Source organism: Pseudophryne corroboree, chromosome 4 (assembly GCF_028390025.1).
Source record: "Pseudophryne corroboree isolate aPseCor3 chromosome 4, aPseCor3.hap2, whole genome shotgun sequence".
Classification (NCBI taxonomy): domain Eukaryota; kingdom Metazoa; phylum Chordata; class Amphibia; order Anura; family Myobatrachidae; genus Pseudophryne; species Pseudophryne corroboree.
The window spans coordinates 124984783-125012173 of NC_086447.1; the positions used below are offsets into that span (position 1 = coordinate 124984783).

The 27391-nt window shown below is 46.9% G+C and overlaps 1 protein-coding gene across 6 annotated transcripts in view; it reads left to right on the top strand.

Annotated features, from left to right (window-relative positions):
- Positions 1 to 27391, top strand: part of ROCK2 (Rho associated coiled-coil containing protein kinase 2) — a 345550-nt gene that overhangs the window by 226371 nt on the left and 91788 nt on the right. For all 6 annotated transcript variants that reach the window (XM_063915404.1, XM_063915405.1, XM_063915403.1 and 3 more), the window contains exon 7: positions 8565 to 8703. In XM_063915404.1, coding sequence (XP_063771474.1) covers positions 8565 to 8703 — 139 coding nt within the window. The remainder of the gene's footprint in view (positions 1 to 8564; positions 8704 to 27391) is intronic.

Consider the following 27391-nt stretch of genomic DNA (forward strand, 5'->3'; position numbering starts at 1 on the left):
ATCCCCTAGGGTGGATAAGGCGCTCACACGTTTGTCAAAAAAGGTGGCACTGCCGTCTTAGGATACGGCCACTTTGAAGGTACCTGCTGATAAAAAGCAGGAGGCTATCCTGAAGTCTGTATTTACACACTCAGGTACTAGACTGAGACCTGCAGATAGTGCTGCTGCAGCGTGGTCTGTAACCCTGTCAAACAGGGATACTATTTTGCGAAAATATGACGTCGTCTTATATATGAGGGATGCACAGAGGGATATTTTGCCGGCTGGCATCCAGAATTGATGCAATGTCCATTCTGTCAGGAGGGTAATAGAGACCCGACACTGGACAGGTGATGCTGACTTTAAAAGGCACATAGGGCCTTATAAGGGTGAGGAATTGTTTGGGGATGGTCTCTGGGACCTCGTATCCACAGCAACAGCTGGGAAGAAATTTTTTTACCTCAGGTTTCCTCACAGCCTAAGAAAGCACTGTATTATCAGGTACAGTCCTTTCGGCTTTAGAAAAGCAAGCGGGTCAAGGGCGCTTCCTTTCTGCACAGAGACGAGGGAAGAGGGAAAAAGCTGCACCAGTCAGCCAGTTCCCAGAATCAAAATTCTTCCCCCGCTTCCTCTGAGTCCACCGCATGACGCGGGGGCTCCACAGGCGTAGCCAGGTACGGTGGGGGCCGCCTCAAAAATTTCAGCGATCAGTGGGCTCGCTCACAGGTGGATCCCTGGATCCTTCAAGTAGTATCTCAGGGGTACAAGCTGGAATTCGAGGCGTCTCCCCCCCGCCGTTTCCTCAAATCTGCCTTGCCGACAACTCCCTCAGGCAGGGAGGCTGTGCTAGAGGCAATTCACAAGCTGTATTCCCGGCAGGTGATAGTCAAGGTGCCCCTACTTCAACAAGGACGGGGTTACTATTCCACACTGTTTGTGGTACCGAAACCGGACGGTTCGGTGAGACCCATTTTAAATTTGAAATCCTTGAACACATACATAAAAAAATTCAAGTTCAAGATGGAATCGCTCAGGGCGGTTATTGCAAGCCTGGAGGAGGGGGATTACATGGTATCCCTGGACATCAAGGATGCTTACCTACATGTTCCCATTTACCATCCTCACCAGGAGTACCTCAGATGTGTGGTACAGGATTGCCATTACCAATTCCAAACACTGCCGTTTGGACTGTCCACGGCACCGAGGGTCTTTACCAAGGTAATGACAGAAATGATGATACTCCTTCGAAAAAAGGGAGTTTTAATTATCCCGTACTTGGACGATCTCCTTATAAAGGCGAGGTCCAAGGAGCAGTTGTTGGTCGGAGTAGCACTATCTCGGGAAGTGCTACAACAGCACGGATGGATTCTATACATTCCAAAGTCACAGCTGGTTCCTACCACACGCCTACTGTTCCTGGGGATGGTTCTGGACACAGAACAGAAAAAAGTGTTTCTCCCGCAGGAGAAAGCCAAGGAGCTGTCATCTCTAGTCAGAGACCTTCTGAAACCAAAACAGGTGTCGGTGCATCACTGCACACGAATCCTGGGAAAAATGGTAGCTTCTTACGAAGCAAAATTCCATTCGTCAGGTTCCATGCAAGAACCTTTCAGTGGGACCTCTTGGACAAGTGGTCGGGATCGCATCTTCAGATGCATCGGCTGATAACCCTGTCTCCAAGGACCAGGGTATCTCTACTGTGGTGGCTGCAGAGTGCTCATCTTCAAGAGGGCCGCAGATTCGGCATACAGGACTGGGTCCTGGTAACCACGGATGCCAGCCTTCGAGGCTGGGGGGCAGTCACACAGGGAAGAAATTTCCAAGGACTTTGGTCAAGTCAGGAGTCGTCCCTACACATAAATATTCTGGAACTGAGGGCCATTTACAATGCCCTAAGTCTGGCAAGGCCTCTGCTTCAAAACCAGCCGGTACTGATCCAATCAGACAACATCACGGCAGTCGCCCATGTAAACCGACAGGGCGGCACAAGAAGCAGGATGGCGATGGCAGAAGCCACAAGAATTCTCCGATGGGCGGAAAATCACGTCTTAGCACTGTCACCAGTGTTCATTCCGGGAGTGGACAACTGGGAAGCAGACTTTCTCAGCAGACACGACCTACACCCGGGAGAGTGGGGACTTCATCCAGAAGTCTTCCAACTGTTGGTAAACCGTTGGGAAAGGCCACAGGTGGACATGATGGCGTCCCGCCTAAACAAAAAACTAGATATTGCGCCAGGTCAAGGGACCCTCAGGCAATAGCTGTGGACGCTCTAGTGACACCGTGGGTGTACCAGTCGGTTTATGTATTCCCTCCTCTGCCTCTCATACCAAAGGTACTGAGAATAATAAGAAAACGAGGAGTAAGAACGATACTCGTGGTTCCGGATGGGCCAAGAAGAGCTTGGTACCCAGAACTTCAAGAAATGATATCAGAGGACCCATGGCCTCTACCGCTCAGACAGGATCTGCTACAGCAGGGGCCCTGTCTGTTCCAAGACTTACTGCGGCTGCGTTTGACGGCATGGCGGTTGAATTCCGGATCCTAAAGACAAAGGGCATTCCGGAGGAAGTCATTCCTACGCTGATAAAAGCCAGGAAAGAAGTAACCGCAAACCATTATCACCGTATTTGGCGAAAATATGTTGCGTGGTGTGAGGCCAGGAAGGCCCCAACAGAGGAATTTCAGCTGGGTCGTTTTCTGCACTTCCTACAGTCAGGAGTGACTATGGGCCTAAACTTGGGTTTCATTAAGGTCCAGATTTCGGCTCTGTCTAGTTTCTTCCAGAAAGAACTGGCTTCACTGCCTGGAGTTCAGACATTTGTAAAGGGAGTGCTACATATTCAGCCCCCTTTTGTGCCTCCTGTGGCACCTTGGGATCTCAACGTGGTGTTGAGTTTCTTAAAATCACATTGGTTTGAGCCACTTAAAACTGTGGATTTGAAATATCTCACGTGGAAAGTGGTCATGGTATTGGCCTTGGCTTCGGCCAGGCGTGTGTCAGAATTGGCGGCTTTGTCATGTAAAAGCCCTTATCTGATTTTCCATATGGATAGGGCAGAATTGAGGACTCGTCCCCAGTTTCTCCCTAAGGTGGTATCCGCTTTTCACTTGAACCAACCTATTGTAGTGCCTGCGGCTACTAGGGACTTGGAAGATTCCAAGTTACTGGACATAGTCAGGGCCTTAAAAATTTATATTTCCAGGACGGCTGGAGTCAGGAAAACTGACTCGCTTTTTATCCTGTAGGCACCCAACAAAATAGGTGCTCCTGCTTCTAAGCAGACTATTGCTCGCTGAATTTGTAGCACAATTCAGCTGGAGCATTCTGCGGCTGGATTGCCGCATCCTAAATCAGTAAAAGCCCATTCCACAAGGAAAGTGGGCTCATCTTGGGCGGCTGCCCGAGGGGTCTCGGCTTTACAACTTTGCCGAGCTGCAACTTGGTCAGGGGCAAACACGTTTGCTAAATTCTACAAATTTGATACCCTGGCTGAGGAGGACCTTGAGTTCTCTCATTCGGTGCTGCAGAGTCATCCGCACTCTCCCGCCCGTTTGGGAGCTTTGGTATAATCCCCATGGTCCTTACGGAGTTCCCAGCATCCACTAGGACGTCAGAGAAAATAAGATTTTACTCACCGGTAAATCTATTTCTCGTAGTCCGTAGTGGATTCTGGGCGCCCATCCCAAGTGCGGATTGTCTGCAATACTTGTATGTAGTTATTGCCTAACTAAGGTTATTGTTGAGCCATCTGTTGAGAGGCTCAGTTATATTTCATACTGTTAACTGGGTATAGTATCACGAGTTATACGGTGTGATTGGTGTGGCTGGTATGAGTCTTACCCGGGATTCAAAATCCTTCCTTATTGTGTCAGCTCTTCTGGGCACAGTATCCTAACTGAGGTCTGGAGGAGGGTCATAGTGGGAGGAGCCAGTGCATACCAGATAGTACCTAATCTTTCTTTTAGAGTGCCCAGTCTCCTGCGGAGCCCGTCTATTCCCCATGGTCCTTACGGAGTTCCCAGCATCCACTACGGACTACGAGAAATAGATTTACAGGTGAGTAAAATCTTATTTTAGCCTTTCTTGGTAAGTTCTGTGGTGTAGACCATGCCCCATCAAGTTCTCCTTCTTTGTACAGTCTCTAATGTATTTATGGGTTTAGTATGAAATACCTACAATCAAAATTCCGATGGTCAAAATACCGACAACAATTGACTGACGGTCAAAATACCGACCTGGTCAAAATACCGACATTTAATATGTCGACATGTCAAAAAGCCAACACGTTTTCGGTGGTTTTTGTGTATATGTTGACATAGGTCGACACAGACACCGTATAAGTGTACCTCTGCACTCGCCATGCTTCGGGCACGGTGCCTCGCTGCACTTGGCACACTATGATATTCCCCCTCCAGGTCCACTGTGATGGTAAAGTATGAAAAAGTCTGTTTCAATGAAAAACACATGTCGACTTTTTGACCTGTCGACATTTTAAATGCCGGTATTTTGACTTTGTCTGTATTTTAAATGTCGGTGTTTTGACCATCGGGATTTTGATTGTAGGTAAATTGACCTCATCCCGTATTTATATCTTTCGAAGATATGGTCTCCAGAGCTGAACACCGTATTCTTCATGAGGCCATACCAATGACTTATACAGTAGCATTATTACTTAATAATAATAATTTTATTTATATAGTGCTCTTTCTCCAATAGGAATCAAGGCGCTTAACAGATGCATAGCATAATATATTACAGAGAATAATGAATTACAGAAAAGCTTATCATAAAATACAGAAGCATGAAGATACTAAAGGGTCATTATGGCAATGCTTGAGTGAACAGGAAAGTCTTGAGACTACTTTTGAAGGATTCTATAGTTGGGGCCTCTCGCACTGTGCGGGGAAGTGAGTTCCCTAGAGTCGGAGCCACATGACTAAAAGCTCGACCCCCAGATGAATTACGGGAGATTCTAGGTACTGATAAAAGTCCTTCATCTACAGATCGCAGTAATCGAGTGGGGCAGTATGGGATCAGAAGCTGCTTCAGGTACTTGGGCCCTGGTCATGTAATGCTTTGAAACTCAGTAAGTCAATCTTGAAGATGATTTGCCATCTTACAGGCAGCCAGTGAAGGGAGTAGAGGATGGGTGTTATGTGGCTAGAACGGGGCTGGTTGGTTAACAGCCTGGCAGCTGTGTTTTGCACCAGCTGTAAGCGGTGCAATTCTTTTGCTGGGAGACCAAAGTAGAGGGCATTACAGTAGTCTAATCGAGATGATACAAATGCATGTATGACTTTTGGTAGATCATCTGAGGGAATTAAGTGCTTGATTCTGGCTATGTTCCTCAAGTGAAAGAATGAGGATTTGATTGTGGCTGATATCTGATATTTAAGTGTTAAGCTTCTTTCTTTCTGATACTGATTCCTCTCCCTATATAACCAAGCATCTGACTTGCCTTCCTCATTGCTTTGTTACATTGCTTATTTGCCTTTAAGTCCCCTGAAATAGTGAATCCTAGATCCCTTTCCATTATTGTCCCATTAATACAATATTTAGCTTTTTTGTTTTTTTTTGTTTTTGTTTTTAAACCCAAGTGGGTGATTTAGCATTTTTGGACATTAAACTGTAGTTGCCACATTTGTAACCAGGGACGTGCGGTGAGTTAAATGGCTCATTGGGCACTGGCTAGCACCAAAGCCAGATTTACATGCAATATATGAGCCAAAGGGTATATTTGGGCATTATGCACAGGTGCAGCAGTATAAACTCCTGGAAATTTTGCTCAGAGATGTGCAGAAAAGATAGGCTGCCTCACCTGCCATAGACTTTTTACTCCACAGTTTTGGCTATAAAAATGATTAGAATAATGCAAAGAAGATATTTCAACATATTCTTTGTATTTTTCATATACTTTATACAGTAAACACTCTGGCACACATCTTCATGTGTCTACCCTATTGCATACTTTTATGTCATCTGCAAAAAGGCATGCTTTCCCTTTAATACCATTGTCCCTTACAAACATATTAAAGAGCACTGGTTCAAGTACAGATCCTTAGGGTACACCACTTGTAACCTTTCCCTCCTGAGACTGCCCTCCATTTACTACAACCCACTGTTTCCTATCCTGCAACCAAGTTCTTATCCATTCAACCATCTTAGACTCCAAACCCACGCTTTTGAGTCTTTTTAGCAGTCTGCAATGTGGGACTGTCTCAAAAGCCTTACTAAAGTGTAGATATGCTACATTGATGACCTTTCCTTCATCTATTATTTTAGTCATCCAGTCAAAAAAGTCAATAAGATTTGTTTGGCATGATCTCTCCCCAATAAATCCATGCTTTTTGGGATCATGTAAATTGCTGGATTTGAGATACTCAACATTTTTTACTTTTAATATTGTGTCCATCCGTTTCCCTACTACTGATGTAAGATTCACTGGTTTCTTGCCTCTTCCTTGCTTCCACTTTTGTGCAGTGGTACTACCTGTGCTATTTTTCCAGTCCTCTGGAATTACTCCTGTAGATAGCGACTGGTTAAATAATTCTGTTTATGTGGTTACCAGCACCCCTTTAGGCTCTTTAAGTATCCTTAAATGTATCCTATGTGGCCCTGTTGATTTATCTACTTTCAGTTTTGAGAGTTCTGTTAGGGCCCTCTCCTCTGTAAGTGTACTTGTATCTACCTCATATTTTTATGAATATTCTTACAACGTAACACTTGTTCCTTTTCCCTCTCTTTCTGTAGTGAATACTAAGTAAAAATAATTATTTAGATGATCTGTCTCCTCTGACCAGTCTCACTCTCTGTTTTAAGTCTTATTATCCCTGTCTGCTTTTCTCCTTCCCCTTACATACCTGAAAAAAGTATTGCCCCCTGTACCTACTGACTGGGCCATTCTCTCCTCAACTTGTGCCTTTGCACGCTTGATCACCTTATTAGCCTCCTTCCACCTGACCATATACTCCTTTGTCCTCATTATTTTGAGTCTGCTTATATTTTCTAAGTTGCCATCTATTTTGCTTTCACACTAGTTGCTGCTTCTTTTGTAAACCACACTGGCTTCCTTTTCCTTGTTCTTTTCCTAAACCTATTGAAACAAAGGTCTGTTGCTTTTGGTATTTCACTTTTTCATTTTTCCCACCTCTCCTGCACTCCTTCCAAGTTCCTCCAATCTGCCATTGAATTGCTTACAAATTCCCTATCTCTGCAGAATAAGCCTTCTTGAAATCCAGCCCTTTTTTTTTTTTTTTTTTTTGGGTTGTTCCCAGTCATTATACTGCTTGATGGTCACTAGATCCTAAGTTTTCTCCCACATTTATGTCTGATATTCGGTCGCCATTTATGAGTATTATATCTAATATTGCATCTTTGCGTGTGGGCTCCCTCACGAATTGCATGAGGTATGTTCCCTGCGAGGAATTTGGAAAGTCACCACTTCTAGTGGAACTTGAAGAAGAGCCCTCCCAGTTAACATAAGGGAGATAAAAGTCTCCCATGATTATTACCACCTCTTTTAAAGCAATTTTAGTGATGTTCTGCAACACTTTCCTGTCCAGTATTTCCCCCTTGCCAGGTGGTTTATCGATCACTAAAGTGTGAATAATGCCCTTTTCTTCCTGTTTTATGGTCATCCAAAGGGCCTTAGTTTTTTTGTCAATATTTTGTATTAAAGTAGCGTTAATGCTCTCTTTCACATACATTGCTACCCCTCCTCCAATCTTTCCCATTCTGTCATTTTTTAAAGTGTAACACAGTATAGCCAAGTTCCAGTCATGTTTTTCATTGCACCAAGACTTAGTAATAGCCACAATATCCAAATCATCCCTGGTCACTATTGCAGTTCTGGACTTTTATCTCCCAAGCTCTTCGTATTTGCACACATAGTGCTGAGAGTTTTGTGCATCGCCTATTCTTAGCCATGTTCATCATAAATTACTAATTTCACTTAAAAATATGTTTGTTTCATTAAGATCGTTATACTGGGTACTACAACTTCTCAAACTTGTAATAGAGCTTCTGCCTGAAGTTGGCCAATAAAGGAACACACACATGCTGTCTTTCGAAAGATTGGTTGAGAACAAACTCTTTTATGCCAGTCTGCAGTTTGTTTTGGTCGTGTTGTTAAGGAATTTTAGAGTGTTTGGGTTTTTCAGACAGCAGTTCCTTTTTCAGGAATGCTTCATTACCTTTATTGTACCGAGCATGATTTTAATTAGAAAACATTTCATTTTGGAAAATTATTCTTTAGTCTCAGTACGCCATGTGGCGTGGGACGCCTGGCTCGGGTGAGTTGCCAGTTCCTGTGCAACAGTTGTATATCTGTGTGCGGCTGAATCTGTATACAAGCACAATGGCACTTGACGTGACGAAGGCTGTGGCTGTGCATTGTGGCACTTCTTATAAGCGAATCAATATTGGTTCAGCCCCAAAAATGGCTGCCTGTAATGGATATGGGGCAAAGGTGCTATTTAATCTTGAGCCGACCATAGAAATTTTATAACTACTATCAAAAATGTCTTTGCAAAACAAAAACTAATTACTAATGCTTTTGTATGCATCTTTTTGTTTTCTCCAGGGGACACTCCGTTTTATGCTGATTCCCTGGTGGGCACCTATAGTAAAATCATGGATCACAAGAATTCCTTAAACTTTCCAGAAGATGTGGAAATTTCCAAACATGCCAAGAACCTCATCTACGCCTTCTTGACAGAGAGGTAGTGTTGGGAAGGGAGAGATGCATTACTATGCTCGGCTGTGGTTGGGGTTCTTTCATGTGTGCGCGCTCAGTGTAGCGCCTTCCACCTATAAACTCTACAAGCAGTGATACTGTGCTTGTGCGTAGCCATGGAGCGCTGTGGGTGTGGTCTTTGTGTCCTATTGGCAGGCAGCTGTATTGGTGTAGGGGCACCATTTGGTGGTTATCGAGGAGGAAGAGAGGGTGCACAACAAATACCCCAGTGGAGGCTGAGGAAACGTTGCCTTGTTTTTGCCTTGTAAATGATTGCCGCTTTAAAAAACACCTGAGATCACATACGGGGAACTGCGGGAGTCTCTGCCCAGTAGCTGCTGACGGAGGGAGCTGTATGTTTTGCCGCAACGACAGTGCAGACCCGGCATGTGTGAGAGATTCAGCTGCCGCCGCAAGATGTCGTGCAGAGACATGGGGCATTCTCAGCCTGGCTATAGGTAGCTGTTTCCTTAGAAGTGAAATATTATATGAACTGAATAGAAAAATGTAAATAATAAAAATATATGAATAAGCAATGACTGATGCATATAAATGAATCTCACAGGGATCCAAATTAACTTTTCAACACTTTCATTGTTCCAAATACTGTTAAGGTGCTTTTTTCTTGGAGAGCCGCATGGTCCTTCGGTCATGTCTCTAGCTAGTCCCAATCGATGTAACTAATGGGTGTAGGTTAGTTGTCGTATATTTGGGTAGTAGAATAAATAGTCATTAAAGATTAATACTAGGATAGGATCTAAAATGAGTAATGAAAACTAAAATGATGAACAAATAAGGAGTTGAATAAAAATACAAACTAATAGTAATAATTAGTGTAGCGTTGATCAGAGTTTATCCTGAGTGATCTGTTTTGATTAACGCGTTTCACTACTAATTTATGGCTTCTTCAGAGAGTTCTTTTATAAGAATGATTAGCGAGTGTAAGTAACCATGGGCTTGTTAATATGTGAGGATTTGTTCAGGTTTTTTTTTTATTTGATTGTCTATGATTTGGGTCATACCACAGTATGGTGACGAACAGCTAGGTAGTATTTGGAGCCTGTGAATCACTGGTAACAGTTGCATTTTCAGTGTTAGATACCTCCAGAGTAAAATTACCTATGTTTACCTGCTGTTAACTGTATATTTTTGCACAACTCTGTATATTTGAAAGACCTGTATGCCTTTGGTTCTAAGCTTAGTGGACCAGGGTAGTTTTGTAGGGCAGGTTATTATTATTTTTGTACTCTGTCAGTCACCATACCTTGGTTCTTCAGATTACTCTACTTTACCTGCCTTGCTTCCGATTGCATCTACAGTACCTGAAAGTAGCTGAAAGCAGTGGAGGAGAATGTATGTGTGGTGGGAAAGGACTGGCAGCTACCTACACCTAAAGGCAGCCAGTACAAACTTCTAGAACAACTACAAAAAATGCATGGAAGCGCTACAGAACATTTTGCCAAATATACATATCACCACTAGAGAAATCATAGGTGAACATTAGCTGTGGACTGAGCGCATTTAATTCTGTTTTGTTTGATAACATAATACAGTATATTGATGTAGAGATGTATTCCTTTTTTGGAATATATACAGTTAGAGCATGTTGGGGGGCCTCCGGGTTCCGGATGATAGATTGACAGTCAATAAGGTTGAGACAAGTTTCTTTTTTTTTTTTAAAGGAGTTTTTAAAATATTTTTTTCAACTTTTCATCCTTTAACATACCCGTGGACTGGGATTGGGAATAGTAACCTTTGCCTAGAGCAGCGGTAGCAGAGCAAGACACCTTGCCTGAAGTGTGGCAAGCAAAGTGAGCCTGCGAGGATACAGGTTTCTACCAATTTGGCTTACGTATGGTTAAACATACAAATTTACACCCAAAAGAAAAATTGTCAACTTTTTTCCAAGGGCATGCCTGCCCTTGAAGCTGTTACATGTGAATGATCATAAGCTGTAATGAGAATAGGCAGTGATCTGGTAAAGGCGGATTGCTGTGGCCTGAAGGTTTTCTGTTAGCTATATGGTCGCCTAATGTATTTGTAGATTTGCAGCTCTCCATTGATGACTATTGGGAAACCCTGAGTGACGTCCGAAACCAGATTGTGGTAACTAATTTGTCAGTCATTAGACTGCTCTTACACAGATTAGATAGGAACAGAGCGAACGCAGACCGTGTCTGTACTTGTTAAAATCCTGTATATTCTATTTTCTCTTACGTCCTAGAGGATGCTGGGGTTCCATTTAGTACCATGGGGTATAGACAGGTCCCTTGGGAGCCATGGGCACTTTAAGAGTTTAATATTGTGGGATGGCTCCTCCCTCTATACCCCTCCTACCAGACTCAGTTTAGAAATGTGCCCGGAGGAGCTGGTCACAGCTAGGGGAGCTCTTAGGAATTTTTCTAGTTTTATTATTTTCTGAGTTTAGTTAGGTTCAGGCAGGCTGCTGGCAGCAGCCTACTTGCTTCGTGGGACTTAGGGTGGGGGGAGTAGGAACCAACTTTAGAAGTTAATGGGTCTCTATCTCCGCTGACAGGACACTGAGCTCCTGAGGGTGCTGATCGCAAGCCCACGAGGCGACCGCTCGCTCCCGCAGCACGGCCGCCACCCCCTAACAGAACCAGAAGAAATAGAAAGTGGTGAGTACAGCGCTGGTGGCCCGGAGAGCGGGTCGCCGGTGGGAATGGCGGCACAAAGGTGGGAGCGCAGCTCTAACAGGCTGTGCTCCGGAAGGCTCAGCAGCACACTGTGTACGGCGCTGGGAGGGGCGTCCTGGCCCAGCGCAATCACCCTACACTGGTCAGCACTGCTAACAGGGGCTAATCCTGCTGTTAGCGAAGAAATACCTCAGGCCAGTATAATACAATAAGTGCGGGAAGACGTGCCGTTACAGGGGGCGGGACTTCTCAGAGCAGATCCAGCACTTACCAGCGCCATTTTCTCCCTGCAGTTCATCAACAGAGATGTTGGCAGGGAGCGCTGCCCTCCACATAAGTAACACTGTGTTATAGATACGGTGGGAGTGTAATTCGATACTAGCTACCCTGTTAAGGTTCAGCTAGTCAGAGCGTTTTTTTATCATAATAAAAGCCTGTAAGGGCGCGTGTGGCTGGCTCCTTGTACTCTGTGACTCTCTGAAGGTATTCTGGGGGGGGGAAATTGTAGTCACATTTTCCTGTGTGTGTGTAACCCACTGTACCATATTTGGGGGACTTTGTCCTGTAATGCAGAATGTATATCTTCTCCTGAGGAGTCTATACCGTGCTCAATACTGTATAAATTCTCAGGCTTCGGTGGCAGATTTACCTGGGGTGGCCTTCATAAGGTGTACTTTCACATATATTTCTTTAAATATGTCCCATGCTGGGAAGAAGCCACAGTTTGAGATGTCTGGGGAATCAAATCCCACAGCTGTGCCTCTCACCCCAACTATGTACCCTGAAAAACGTACACTTGCCATATAATGCAACTGACACATGAGGGGTGTAACATATAGAGGCTATTAGGGATGAGGAATGTTTTATGTATGTATGTGTACACACACACACACACTCACACACACACACACACACACACACACACACATACGTGTGTGTGTATATATGTATGTGTGTGTATATGTATGTATATATATATATATATATATATATATATAAAATGCCTTCCCACTATTTAGTGCGTTAAACTCCTTTTCTCTGACGTCCTAGTGGATACTGGGGACTCCGTAAGGACCATGGGGAATAGCGGCTCCGCAGGAGACTGGGCACAAAAGTAAAGCTTTAGAACTACCTGGTGTGCACTGGCTCCTCCCCCCATGACCCTCCTCCAAGCCTCAGTTAGATTTTTGTGCCCGAACGAGAAGGGTGCACACTAGGTGGCTCTCCTGAGCTGCTTAGTGAAAAGTTTAGTTTTAGGTTTTTTATGTTCAGTGAGACCTGCTGGCAACAGGCTCACTGCATCGAGGGACTAAGGGGAGAAGAAGCGAACTCACCTGCGTGCAGAGTGGATTGGGCTTCTTAGGCTACTGGACATTAGCTCCAGAGGGACCGATCACAGGCCCAGCCATGGATAGGTCCCAGAGCCGCGCCGCCGGCCCCCTTACAGAGCCAGAAGACAGAAGAGGTCCGGAAAATCGGCGGCAGAAGACGTCCTGTCTTCAACAAGGTAGCGCACAGCACTGCAGCTGTGCGCCATTGCTCTCAGCACACTTCACACTCCGGTCACTGAGGGTGCAGGGCGCTGGGGGGGGGGGGGGCGCCCTGAGACGCAATAAAAACACCTTGGATGGCAAAAAATGCATCACATATAGCTCCTGGGCTATATGGATGAATTTAACCCCTGCCAGAATACACAGAAAAACGGGAGATAAGGCCGCCGAGAAGGGGGCGGAGCCTATCTCCTCAGCACACTGGCGCCATTTTCCCTCACAGCTCCGTTGGAGGGAAGCTCCCTGGCTCTCCCCTGCAGTCACTACACTACAGAAAGGGTTAAAAAAAGAGAGGGGGGCACTAATTACGCGCAGTATTAAAAATACAGCAGCTATAAGGGGAAAAACACATATAAGGTTATCCCTGTATATATATAGCGCTCTGGTGTGTGCTGGCAAACTCTCCCTCTGTCTCCCCAAAGGGCTAGTGGGGTCCTGTCCTCTATCAGAGCATTCCCTGTGTGTGTGCTGTGTGTCGGTACGTTTGTGTCGACATGTATGAGGAGAAAAATGATGTGGAGACGGAGCAGATTGCCTGTAATAGTGATGTCACCCCCTAGGGGGTCGACACCTGAGTGGATGAACTGTTGGAAGGAATTACGTGACAGTGTCAGCTCTGTATAAAAGACAGTGGTTGACATGAGACAGCCGGCTACTCAGCTTGTGCCTGTCCAGACGTCTCATAGGCCGTCAGGGGCTCTAAAGCGCCCGTTACCTCAGATGGCAGATATAGACGCCGACACGGATACTGACTCCAGTGTCGACGGTGAAGAGACAAATGTGACTTCCAGTAGGGCCACACGTTACATGATTGAGGCAATGAAAAATGTTTTACACATTTCTGATAATACGAGTACCACCAAAAAGGGGTATTATGTTCGGTGAGGAAAAACTACCTGTAGTTTTCCTGAATCTGAGAAATTAAATGAGGTGTGTGATGATGCGTGGGTTTCCCCCGATAACAACTGATAATTTCTAAAATGTTATTGGCATTATATCCTTTCCCGCCAGAGGTTAGGGTGCGTTGGGAAACACCCCCTAGGGTGGATAAAGCGCTCACACGCTTGTAAGAACAAGGGCTCTACCCTCTCCTGAGATGGCCGCCCTTAAGGATCCTGCTGATAGAAAGCAGGAGGGTATCCTAAAATGTATTTACACACATACTGGTGTTATACTGCGACCAGCAATCGCCTCAGCCTGGATGTGCAGTGCTGGCTTGGCGTGGTCGGATTCCCTGACTGAAAATATTGATACCCTAGATAGAGACAGTATATTATTGCCTATAGAGCATTTAAAAGATGCATTTCTATATATGCGTGATGCACAGTGGAATATTTGCCGACTGGCATCAAGTCTAAGTGCGTTGTCCATTTCTGCCAGTAGAGGGTTATGGACACGACAGTGGTCAGGTGATGCGGATTCCAAACGGCATTTGGAAGTATTGCCTTATTAAGGGGAGGAGTTATTTGGGGTCGGTCTTTCAGACCTGGTGGCCACGGCAACAGCTGGGAAATCCACGTTTGTACCCCAGGTCGCCTCTCAACATAAGAAGACGCCGTATTATCAGGCGCAGTCTTTTCGTGGGCAAGCGGGCAAAAGGTTCCTCATTTCTGCCCCGTGACAGAGGGAGAGGAAAAAAGGCTGCAGAAATCAGCCAGTTCCCAGGAACAGAAGCCCTCTCCCGCCTCTGCCAAGCCCTCAGTATGACGCTGGGGCTTTACAAGCAGAATCAGGCACGGTGGGGGCCCGTCTCAATGAATTTCAGCGCGCAGTGGGCTCACTCGCAAGTAGACCCCTGGATCCTTCAGGTGATATCTCAGGGGTACAAATTGGAATTCGAGACGTCTCCCCCTCGCCGTTTCCTAAAGTCGGCTTTACCGATGTCTCCTTCTGACAGGGAGGCAGTTTTGGAAGCCATTCACAAGCTGTATTCCCAGCAGGTGATAATCAAGGTACCCCTCCTGCAACAGGGAACGGGGTATTATTCCACACTGTTGTGGTACCGAAGCCGGACGGCTCGGTGAGACCGATTCTAAATCTAAAATCTTGAACACTTACATACGGAGGTTCAAATTCAAGATTGAGTCACTCAGAGCAGTGATTGCGAACCTGGAAGAAGGGGACTACATGATGTCTCGGGACATCAAGGATGCTTACCTTCATGTCCCAATTTACCCTTCTCACCAAGGGTACCTCAGGTTTATGGTACAGAACTGTCACTATCAGTTTCAGACGCTGCCGTATGGATGGTCCACGGCACCCCGGGTCTTTACCAAGGTAATGGCCGAAATGATGATACTCCTTCGAAGGAAGGGAATTTTAGTTATCCCTTACTTGAACGATTCCCTGATAAGGGTAAGATCCAGGGAACAGTTGGAGGTCGGTGTAGCACTATCTCAGGTAGTGTTGCGGCAGCACGATTGGATTCTCAATATTCCAAAATCGCAGCTGATTCCGACGACTTGTCGTCTGTTCCTAGGGATGATCCTGGACACAGCCCAGAAAAAGGTGTTTCTCCCGGAGGAGAAAGTCAGGGAGTTATCCGAGCTAGTCGGGAACCTCCTATAACCGAGCCAAGTCTCAGTACATCAATGAAAGGGTTCTGGGAAAAATGGTGGCTTCCTACGAAGCAATCCCATTCGGCAGATTACACGCAAGAACTTTCCAGTGGGACCTGCTGGACAAATGGTCCGGGTCGCATCTTCAGATGCATCAGCGGATAACCCTGTCACCAAGCACAAGGGTGTCTCTCCTGTGGTGGTTGCAGAGTGCTCATCTTCTAGAGGGCCGCAGATTCGACATTCAGGACTGGGTCCTGGTGACCACGGATGCCAGCCTGCGAGGCTGGGGAGCAGTCACACAGGGAAGGAATTTCCAGAGCTTATGGTCAAGCCTGGAGACATCACTTCACATAAATATCCTGAAGCTAAGGGCCATTTACAATGCTCTAAGCTCAGCAAGACCTCTGCTTCAAGGTCACCCGGAGTTGATCCATTCGGACAACATCACGGCAGTCACCCACGTAAACAGACAGGGTGACACAAGAAGCAGGAGGGCAATGGCAGAAGCTGCAAGGATTCTTCGCTGGGCGGAAAATCATGTGATAGCACTGTCAGCAAGTGGGGACTTCACCCAGAAGTCTTCCACATGTTTATAAAACTCGACAAGTATTGCACCGGGTCAAGGGACCCTGCGGCAATAGCTGTAGACGCTCTGGTAACACAGTGGGTGTACCAGTCAGTGTATGTGTTCCCTCCTCTGCCTCTCATACCCAAGGTACTGAGAATTATAAGATGGAGAGGAGTAAGCACTATATTCGGGCTCCGGATTGGCCAAGAAGGACTTGGTAACCGGAACTTCAGGAGATGCTCACGGAAGGATCCGTGGCCTCTACCTCTAAGAAGGGACCTGCTCCAGCAAGGACCCTGTCTGTTCCAAGACTTACCGCGACTGCGTTTGACGGCATGGCGGTTGAACGCCGGATCCTGAAGGAGAAAGGCATTCCGGATGAAGTCATTCCTATCCTGATCAAAGCCAGGAAAGATATAACCGCAAAACATTTTCTCTATCGTCCTAAGTGGATGCTGGGGTTCCTGAAAGGACCATGGGGAATAGCGGCTCCGCAGGAGACAGGGCACAAAAAAGTAAAGCTTTACTAGGTCAGGTGGTGTGCACTGGCTCCTCCCCCTATGACCCTCCTCCAGACTCCAGTTAGATTTTGTGCCCGAACGAGAAGGGTGCAATCTAGGTGGCTCTCCTAAAGAGCTGCTTAGAGAAAGTTTAGTTTAGGTTTTTTTCTTTACAGTGAGTCCTGCTGGCAACAGGATCACTGCAACGTGGGACTTAGGGGGAAAGTAGTAAACTCACCTGCATGCAGAGTGGATTTGCTGCTTGGCTACTGGACACCATTAGCTCCAGAGGGATCGAACACAGGCCCAGCCGTGGAGTCCGGTCCCGGAGCCGCGCCGCCGACCCCCTTGCAGATGCTGAAGCGTGAAGAGGTCCGGAAACCGGCGGCTGAAGACTCCTCAGTCTTCATAAGGTAGCGCACAGCACTGCAGCTGTGCGCCATTTTCCTCTCAGCACACTTCACTGGGCAGTCACTGAGGGTGCAGAGCGCTGGGGGGGGGCGCTCTGAGAGGCAAAATATAAACCTTATACAAGGCTAAAAATACCTCACATATAGCCCATAGGGGCTATATGGAGATATTTAACCCCTGCCTGACTGGAAAAATAGCGGGAGAAGAACCCGCCGAAAAAGGGGCGGGGCCTATCTCCTCAGCACACGGCGCCATTTTCTGTCACAGCTCCGCTGGTCAGAACGGCTCCCAGGTCTCTCCCCTGCACTGCACTACAGAAACAGGGTAAAACAGAGAGGGGGGGCACATTAATGGCTATATATATATATATTAAAGCAGCTATAAGGGAGCACTTAATATAAGGATATCCCTTGTATATATAGCGCTTTGTGGTGTGTGCTGGCAGACTCTCCCTCTGTCTCCCCAAAAGGGCTAGTGGGTCCTGTCTTCATTAGAGCATTCCCTGTGAGTTTGCGGTGTGTGTCGGTACGTGGTGTCGACATGTATGAGGACGATATTGGTGTGGAGGCGGAGCAATTGCCAAATATGCAGATGTCACCCCCCAGGGGGTCGACACCAGAATGGATGCCTTTATTTGTGGAATTACGTGATGGTTTATCTTCCCTTAAACAGTCAGTTGAGGACATGAGGCGGCCGGACAATCAATTAATGCCTGTCCAGGCGCCTCAAACACCGTCAGGGGCTGTAAAACGCCCTTTGCCTCAGTCGGTCGACACAGACCCAGACACGGGCACTGATTCCAGTGACGACGGTAGAAATTCAAACGTATTTTCCAGTAGGGCCACACGTTATATGATTTTGGCAATGAAGGAGACGTTACATTTAGCTGATACTACAGATACCGTAAAACAGGGTATTATGTATGGTGTGAAAAAACTACAAACAGTTTTTCCTGAATCAGAAGAATTAAATGACGTGTGTGATGAAGCGTGGGTTGCTCCTGATAAAAAGTTGATAATTTCAAAAAAGTTATTGGCATTATACCCTTTCCCGCCAGAGGTTAGGGCGCGCTGGGAAACACCCCCTAAGGTGGACAAGGCGCTCACACGCTTATCCAAACAAGTGGCGTTACCCTCTCCTGAGACGGCCGCACTTAAGGATCCATCAGATAGAAAGATGGAAGTTATTCAAAAGAATATATACACACATGCAGGTGTTATACTACGACCAGCTATAGCAACTGCCTGGATGTGCAGTGCTGGAGTAGTTTGGTCAGAATCCCTGATTGAAAATATTGATACCCTAGATAGGGACAATGTTTTACTGTCGTTAGAACAAATAAAGGATGCATTTATCTATATGCGTGATGCACAGAGGGATATTTGCACACTGGCATCTCGGGTGAGTGCTATGTCCATTTCAGCCAGAAGAGCCTTATGGACACGACAGTGGACAGGCGATGCGGATTCAAAACGTCACATGGAGGTTTTGCCGTATAAAGGGGAGGAGTTATTTGGAGTTGGTCTATCAGACTTGGTGGCCACGGCTACTGCCGGGAAATCCACTTTTTTACCTCAAGTCACTCCCCAACAGAGAAAGGCACCGACCTTTCAACCGCAGCCTTTTCGCTCCTACAAAAATAAGAGAGCAAAGGGCTTGTCGTACCTGCCACGAGGCAGAGGAAGAGGGAAGAGACACCAACAGGCAGCTCCTTCCCAGGAACAGAAGCCCTCCCCGGCTCCTGCAAAAACCTCAGCATGACGCTGGGGCCTCTCAAGCGGACTCGGGGACAGTGGGGGGCCGTCTCAAAAATTACAGCGCGCAGTGGGCTCACTCGCAGGTAGACCCCTGGATCCTGCAGATAATATCTCAGGGGTACAGGTTGGAATTAGAGACGGATCCTCCTCATCGTTTCCTGAAGTCTGCCTTACCAACCGTCTCTTCCGAAAGGGAGAGGGTGTTGGAAGCCATTCACAAGCTGTACGCTCAGCAGGTGATAGTCAAAGTACCCCTATTACAACAAGGAAAGGGGTATTATTCCACTCTATTTGTGGTACCGAAGCCGGATGGCTCGGTAAGGTCTATTCTAAATCTGAAGTCCTTGAACCTCTACATAAAAAAGTTCAAGTTCAAGATGGAGTCACTCAGAGCAGTGATAGCGAACCTGGAAGAAGGGGACTTTATGGTATCCTTGGACATCAAGGATGCGTATCTACACGTTCCGATTTACCCCGCACACCAGGGGTACCTCAGGTTCATTGTTCAAAACTGTCACTATCAGTTTCAGACGCTGCCGTTCGGATTGTCCACGGCGCCTCGGGTCTTTACCAAGGTAATGGCCGAGATGATGATTCTTCTTCGAAGAAAAGGCGTATTAGTTATCCCATACTTGGACGATCTCCTAATAAGGGCAAGGTCCAGAGAACAGCTGGAGACAGCTTTAGCACTATCTCAACAACACGGGTGGATTCTGAATATTCCAAAATCCCATTTAATCCCGACAACTCGTCTGCTGTTCCTAGGAATGATTCTGGACACGGTTCAGAAAAAGGTTTTCCTTCCAGAGGAAAAAGCCAAGGAGTTATCCGATCTGGTCAGGAACCTCCTAAAACCAGGAAAAGTGTCAGTACATCAATGCACAAGAGTCCTGGGAAAAATGGTGGCTTCTTACGAAGCAATTCCATTCGGCAGATTCCATGCAAGAATATTCCAAAGGGATCTGTTGGACAAATGGTCAGGGTCGCATCTGCAGATGCACCTGCGAATAACCCTGTCACCAAAGACAAGGGTGTCACTTCTGTGGTGGTTGCAGAAGGCTCACCTATTAGAAGGCCGCAGATTCGGCATTCAGGATTGGATCCTGGTGACCACGGACGCCAGCCTGAGAGGCTGGGGAGCAGTCACACAAGGAAGAAACTTCCAGGGAGTATGGACGAGTCTGGAAAAGTCTCTTCACATAAACATTCTGGAACTAAGAGCAATCTACAATGCTCTAAGCCAGGCGGAACTTCTCCTGCAAGGAAAGCCGGTGTTGATTCAGTCGGACAACATCACGGCGGTCGCCCATGTAAACAGGCAGGGCGGCACAAGAAGCAGGAGTGCAATGGCAGAAGCTGCCAAGATTCTTCGCTGGGCGGAGAATCACGTGATAGCACTGTCAGCAGTGTTCATCCCGGGCGTGGACAACTGGGAAGCAGACTTCCTCAGCAGACACGATCTTCATCCGGGAGAGTGGGGTCTACATCCAGAAGTCTTCAACATGTTAATAGACCGTTGGGAAAGACCAATTGTAGACATGATGGCGTCTCGCCTCAACAAGAAACTGGACAAATATTGCGCCAGGTCAAGAGATCCACAGGCAATAGCTGTGGACGCACTGGTAACTCCTTGGGTGTACCAGTCAGTGTATGTGTTTCCTCCTCTGCCGCTCATACCAAAGGTATTGAAGATCATACGGCAAAGAAGAGTAAGAACAATACTAGTGGTTCCGGATTGGCCGAGAAGGACTTGGTATCCGGAACTTCAAGAGATGCTCACGGACGAACCGTGGCCTCTACCTCTGAGAAGGGACCTGCTACAGCAGGGTCCCTGTCTTTTTCAAGACTTACCGCGGCTGCGTTTGACGGCATGGCGGTTGAACGCCAGATCCTAAAAGGGAAAGGCATTCCAGAAGAAGTCATTCCTACCTTGATTAAGGCACGGAAGGAAGTCACCGTGAAACATTATCACCGCATTTGGCGAAAATATGTAGCGTGGTGCGAGGATCGGAGGGTTCCGACGGAGGAATTCCAACTGGGTCGTTTCCTACATTTCCTGCAATCAGGATTATCTATGGGTCTCAAATTGGGATCCATTAAGGTTCAAATTTCGGCCCTGTCAATATTCTTCCAAAAAGAATTGGCCTCTGTCCCTGAGGTCCAGACTTTTGTCAAGGGAGTACTGCATATACAGCCTCCTGTGGTGCCTCCGGTGGCACCGTGGGATCTAAATGTAGTTTTAGATTTCCTCAAATCCCATTGGTTTGAACCATTGAAAAAGGTGGATTTGAAATATCTCACATTGAAAGTGACTATGTTACTAGCCCTGGCCTCTGCCAGGAGAGTATCTGAATTGGCGGCTTTATCTTATAAAAGTCCTTATCTAATCTTCCATTCGGATAGGGCAGAACTGCGGACTCGTCCGCATTTTCTCCCTAAAGTGGTATCAGCATTTCATCTGAACCAACCTATTGTGGTGCCTGCGGCCACTAGCGACTTGGAGGACTCCAAGTTGTTGGACGTTGTCAGAGCCTTAAAAATATACATTGCAAGGACGGCTGGAGTCAGAAAATCTGACTCGCTGTTTATATTGTATGCACCCAACAAGTTGGGCGCACCTGCTTCTAAGCAGTCGATTGCTCGTTGGATTTGTAACACAATTCAACTTGCACATTCTGTGGCAGGCCTGCCACAGCCTAAAACTGTAAAAGCCCACTCCACAAGGAAGGTGGGCTCATCTTGGGCGGCTGCCCGAGGGGTCTCGGCATTACAACTCTGCCGAGCAGCTACGTGGTCGGGGGAGAACACGTTTGTAAAATTTTACAAATTTGATACCCTGGCAAAGGAGGACCTGGAGTTCTCTCATTCGGTGCTGCAGAGTCATCCGCACTCTCCCGCCCGTTTGGGAGCTTTGGTATAATCCCCATGGTCCTTTCAGGAACCCCAGCATCCACTTAGGACGATAGAGAAAATAAGAATTTACTTACCGATAATTCTATTTCTCGGAGTCCGTAGTGGATGCTGGGCGCCCATCCCAAGTGCGGATTATCTGCAATACTTGTACATAGTTATTGTTAACTAATTCGGGTTATTGTTAAGGAGCCATCTTTAAGAGGCCCTTTCTGTTGTCATACTGTTAACTGGGTTTAGATCACAAGTTGTACGGTGTGATTGGTGTGGCTGGTATGAGTCTTACCCGGGATTCAAAATGCCTCCCTTATTGTGTATGCTCGTCCGGGCACAGTACCTAACTGGAGTCTGGAGGAGGGTCATAGGGGGAGGAGCCAGTGCACACCACCTGACCTAGTAAAGCTTTACTTTTTTGTGCCCTGTCTCCTGCGGAGCCGCTATTCCCCATGGTCCTTTCAGGAACCCCAGCATCCACTACGGACTCCGAGAAATAGAATTATCGGTAAGTAAATTCTTATTATCACCGCATTTGGCGAAAATATGTTGCGTGGTGCGAGGCCAGTAAGGCCCCGACGGAGGAACAACTAGGTTGATTCCTACATTTCCTGCAAACAGGAGTGTCTATGGGCCTGAAATGGGGGTCCATTAAGGTTCAAATTTCGGCCCTGTCAATTTTCTTCCAAAAAGAGCTAGCTTCAGTCCCTGAAGTTCAGACGTTTGTGAAAGGGGTACTGTATATACAGCCTCCTTTTGTGCCTCCAGTGGCACCTTGGGATCTAAATGTAGTTTTTGGGTTCCAAAAGTCACATTGGTTTGAACCACTTAAATATGTGGAGTTAAAATATCTCACATGGAAAGTGGTCATGCTGTTGGCCCTGGCCTGGGCCAGGTGCGTGTCAGAATTGGCGGCTTTATCCTGTAAAAGCCCTCATCTGATTTTCCATTCGGACAGGGCGGAATTGAGGACTTGTCCTCAGTTTCTCCCTAAGGTGGTTTTCAGCGTTTCACCTGAATCAACCTATTGTGGTGCCTGCGGCTACTAGGGACTTGGAGGACTCCAAGTTGCTAGACGTTGTCAAGGCCCTGGAAATATAGGTTTCCAGGACGGCTGGAGTCAGAAAATCTGACTCGTTGTTTATTCTGTATGCACCCAACAAGCTGGGTGCTCCTGCTTCTAAGCAGACTATTGCTCGTTGGATTTGTAGTACAATTCAGCTTGCACATTCTGTGGCAGGCCTGCCACAGACAAAATCTGTAAAAGCCCATTCCACAACGAAGGTGGGCTCATCTTGGGCGGCTGCCCGAGGGGTCTCGGCTTTACAACTTTGCCGAGCAGCTACTTGGTCAGGAGCAAATACGTTTGTAAAATTCTACAAATTTGATACCCTGGCTGAGGAGGACCTGGAGTTCTCTCATTTGGTGCTGCAGAGTCATCTGCACTCTCCCGCCCGTTTGGGAGCTTTGGTATAATCCCCATGGTCCTTACGGAGTCCCCAGCATCCACTAGGACGTCAGAGAAAATAAGAATTTACTTACCGATAATTCTATTTCTCGTAGTCCGTAGTGGATGCTGGGCGCCCATCCCAAGTGCGGATTGTCTGCAATACTGGTACATAGTTATTGTTACCAAAAAAATCGGGTTATTGCTGTAGTGAGCCATCTTTTCTAGAGGCTCCTCTGTTATCATGCTGTTAACTGGGTTTAGATCACAAGTTATACGGTGTGATTGGTGTGGCTGGTATGAGTCTTACCCGGGATTCAAAATCCTTCCTTATTGTGTACACTCGTCCGGGCACAGTATCCTAACTGAGGCTTGGAGGAGGGTCATGGGGGGAGGAGCCAGTGCACACCAGGTAGTTCTAAAGCTTTACTTTTGTGCCCAGTCTCCTGCGGAGCCGCTATTCCCCATGGTCCTTACGGAGTCCCCAGCATCCACTACGGACTACGAGAAATAGAATTATCGGTAAGTAAATTCTTATTATTTGGGAAAACCTGAATACACCCAGAGATATAATCCACATCCCTAAAAGAGTGTCTAAATTGTCAAAGAAGGTTGTGTTACCTGTCCCTGGTACAACCTCCATAAAGCATTAGATTGATCGCAGATTGAGACTACTCTCTAATACTGCGCACTGCTACAGGTGTCGCTCAGAGACCCTCGCTTGCATAGATCTTTGGGGCTATAGTTACGTGGTCAGGCTCCTTACTTGATGATTTAGATTCTATGTATACTGTAGGAGTGACATTTGCTTGTTTCTATGTCACTTACATGATTCTACAGGCCATGAAGGAGATTGGCCTGCGTCACGTGGGGGCCACTTCTCTGGCAGTTTAGATGAGCAGGGGAAGGTGGCTACACCAATGGACTGCAGATACAGAATCCAAGAAAGGTATGGTGGGTCCGCCATTCACAGGTGATCCCCTGTTGGGACGCACTGGATACGTGAATGTCCATGGCAACTGCGGGTAAGTCGACATATCTTCCTTCCGCAGCTGCACAGACCAGGAAATTATATCCTAGACCTACACTGGAATCCCTTCGAACCGCAAGGTGTAAACATGAGTACGAAGATTCCTTCACTTCCTTTAGAGGACGTTGGGGAAAATCCAGAAAACCTGCACCGCCAGGTTCCCAGGGACGGATTTCGGATTCTGCCTTCTCAAACCCTTCGGTTTGTGGGTGGACCTCACTGCCTGGGGATCCGTCAGGTGGGAGCGCTAAAGAGATTTCAGTTAAACATCTGGGCGATAACCTGCCTAGACCCCTGGAAACGGTTAGGTTGCCCAGGGGTGCAGACTGGAGTTTCTGTCCGAGAAGCTAGTAATAATCTGTGAGGCGGCAGTACCAGAAAGTACACTACTACTGGAAGCTATTCAAACATTTGCTAAACAAATGTCATTGTTCCAGTTCCACCTCACCTACAACACAAGGGTTATTACTCAAACCTGTGTGTGGTACCGAAACCGGACGGTTTGGTATGGCCGATATTAGACCTTCAAACATTGATCCCTACTTGAGGTAATTCAAATTCAAGATGGAGTCTCTGAGAGCGGTGATCTCAGGTCTTTCGGAGCGGGAATTCCTAGTATCCCTGGATATCAAGGATGCGTACCTTCACGTTCCGATCTGGCCGCTTCACCAGGCTTATCTAAGATTTGAGCTGCTGGACTGTCACTATCAGTTCCAGGCACTGCCATCTGGCTTCTCCACAGCGCCGAGGGGTGTTCCCCTCGGTATGACAGAGATGATGCTACTCCTCCGCAGACAGGGAGTGAACATAATTCCATATCTGGACGATCTGCTGCTAAAAGCATCTTCCAGGGAGAGGCTGTTAGAGTATTGCTCTCTCAAGCTTTACATTACGAAAGATTCCATGCACGGTTCTTCTAACTGGCTCTCCTGGACAAATGTTCGGGATCACATCTTCACATGCACCAGCGGATACGCCTGTCGCCGAATGCCAGAAATTCACTCCTCTGGTGGCTGCAAACTTCTCACCTACTCGAGGGCCGTAGGTTCGGGATTCAGAATTGGATTCTTCTAACCACGAATAGAAGTCTCAGAGGTTGGGGAGCAGTCACCCAAGGGGAGGACTTCCAAGGAAAGTGGTCAAGTCAGAAAGCTCTCTTTCCGGTAAACATTCTGGAACTAAGGGCCATATACAACGGCCTTCTACAAGTGGCACATCTTGATCAAGTCATTCAAGTTCAGTTGGGCAACGTCAGGTCGGTGCCCTACATAAACAGGCAAGGCGGAACGAAGAGCAGAGTTGCAATGTCAGAGGTAACGAGAATCCTCCTCTGGGCAGAAAGACACGCGCTAGCACTGTCGGCAGTCTTCATTCCGGTAGTGGACAACTGGGAAGCAGACTTGCTCAGCAGACGCGATCTCCATCCAGGAGATTGGGGCCTCTATCCGGAGGTATTCGCAGAGGTAACAAGCCGATGGGGTTTACCTCAGATAGACATGATGGCCTCTCGCCTCAACAAGAAGCTTCGGTGGTACTGTTCCAGGTCAAGAGACCCACAGGCAGTGACAGTGGACGCCCTGGTAACTCTGTGGGTGTCCCAGTCAGTGTGTGTGTTCCCTCCACTTCCACTCATCCCAAGGATTCTCAAACTAATAAAAAAGAACAAGAGTTCAGGTGATCCTCTTTGCTCCGGACTGACCAAGAAGGGCTTCTGGGATTACTCTTGAAGGATCCGAGGCTTCTTCCTCTTCGCGAGGACCTTCTTCAACAGGGGGGCGTTCGCTTAGCAAGACTTACCACAGCTATGTTTGACGGCATGGAGGTTGAACGCCAGATCTTAGCTCGGAAAGGCATTCCGAAAAAAGGTAATTCCTACATGCTAGGAAGGGAGTAACGTCAAAACATTACCATCGGATTTGGTAGAGTATGTGTCTTTGTGTGAATCCAAGAAGTTTCCTACGGTGGAGTTTCATCTAGGACGTTTCTCCTCTTTCTGCAAACAGGTGTGGATGTGGACCTACGCTTGGGCTCCATAAAAGTCCAGATTTCGGCCTTGTTCATTTTCTTCCAGAAACAATTGGCTGCCCTCCTTGAGGTTCAGACATTCTTGAAAGGAGTTCTGTACATCCAACCACCCTTTGTGCCTCCTACAGCACCTTGGGATCTTCATGTGGAGTTGCAGTCCCTGACATTGGATTGGTTTGAACCTTTGCAGGAGGTGGACGTAAAGTTTCTTACTTGGAAGGCTGTTACAGGGGGCATTGTCGCACAAGAGCCCTTACTTGATTTTCCATGAGGATAGAGCTGAACTCAGAACGCGTCAGCGATTTCTTCCAAAGGTTGTGTCCGCTTTTCATATCAACCGACCTATTGTGTTGCCAGTAGCTACTGACACCTTGATTACTCAAAGTCCTTGGATGTCGTGAGGGCTTTGAAAATAAGTGTGAAGAGAACTTCTCATCACAGAAAGTCGGACGCTCTGTTTGTCCGCTCTGTTTGTCCTTTATGATCCCAACAAGGTTGGGTGTCCTGCTTGTAAGCAGACAATTCTCGCTGGATCAGGTTTTCCATCCAGCATGCTTATTCTACAGCAGGCTTGCCGTGTACAAAATCTGTTAAGGCCCACTCTACACGTAAAGTGGGTTCTTCCTGGGTGGCTGCCCGGGGTGTCTCGGCTCTTCAGCTTTGCCGAGTGGCTACTTGGTCTGGGTCGAACACGTTTGCTAAGTTTTACAAGTTCGATACTTTGGCCGGTGAGGACCTAAAGTTTGGTCAATCTGTTCTGCAGGAACCTCAGCACTCTTCCTCCCGTACTGGAAGCTTTGGTACATCCCCATGGTACTAAATGGAACCCCAGCATCCTCTAGGACGTAAGAGAAAATTAGGATTTTAATTACCTACCGATAAATCCTTTTCTCTTAGTCCGTAGAGGATGCTGGGCGCCCGCCCAGTGCTTCGTTTTCCTGCATTCTTGCTTAGTTAAGAATTGGTTCAGCTGTTGCTGTTCCTATTTCATGCTGGTTAGTTGCATGCTGGTTAACATGGTTTCTCCGTGTTGCATGCTGGTTGGCATGGTTTCTCCATGTTGCATGCTGGTTGGCATGGTTTCTCCATGTTGCATGCTGGTCAGCATGGTTTTTCATTTCGGTGTGAGCTGGTGTGATTCTCACGGCTATATGTGTATTTCCTTCTCTCGAAGTATGTCCGTCTCCTCGGGCTGAGTCTGGTAGGAGGAGCATAGAGGGAGGAGCCAGCCCACACCATTAAACTCTTAAAGTTCCCAAGGGAC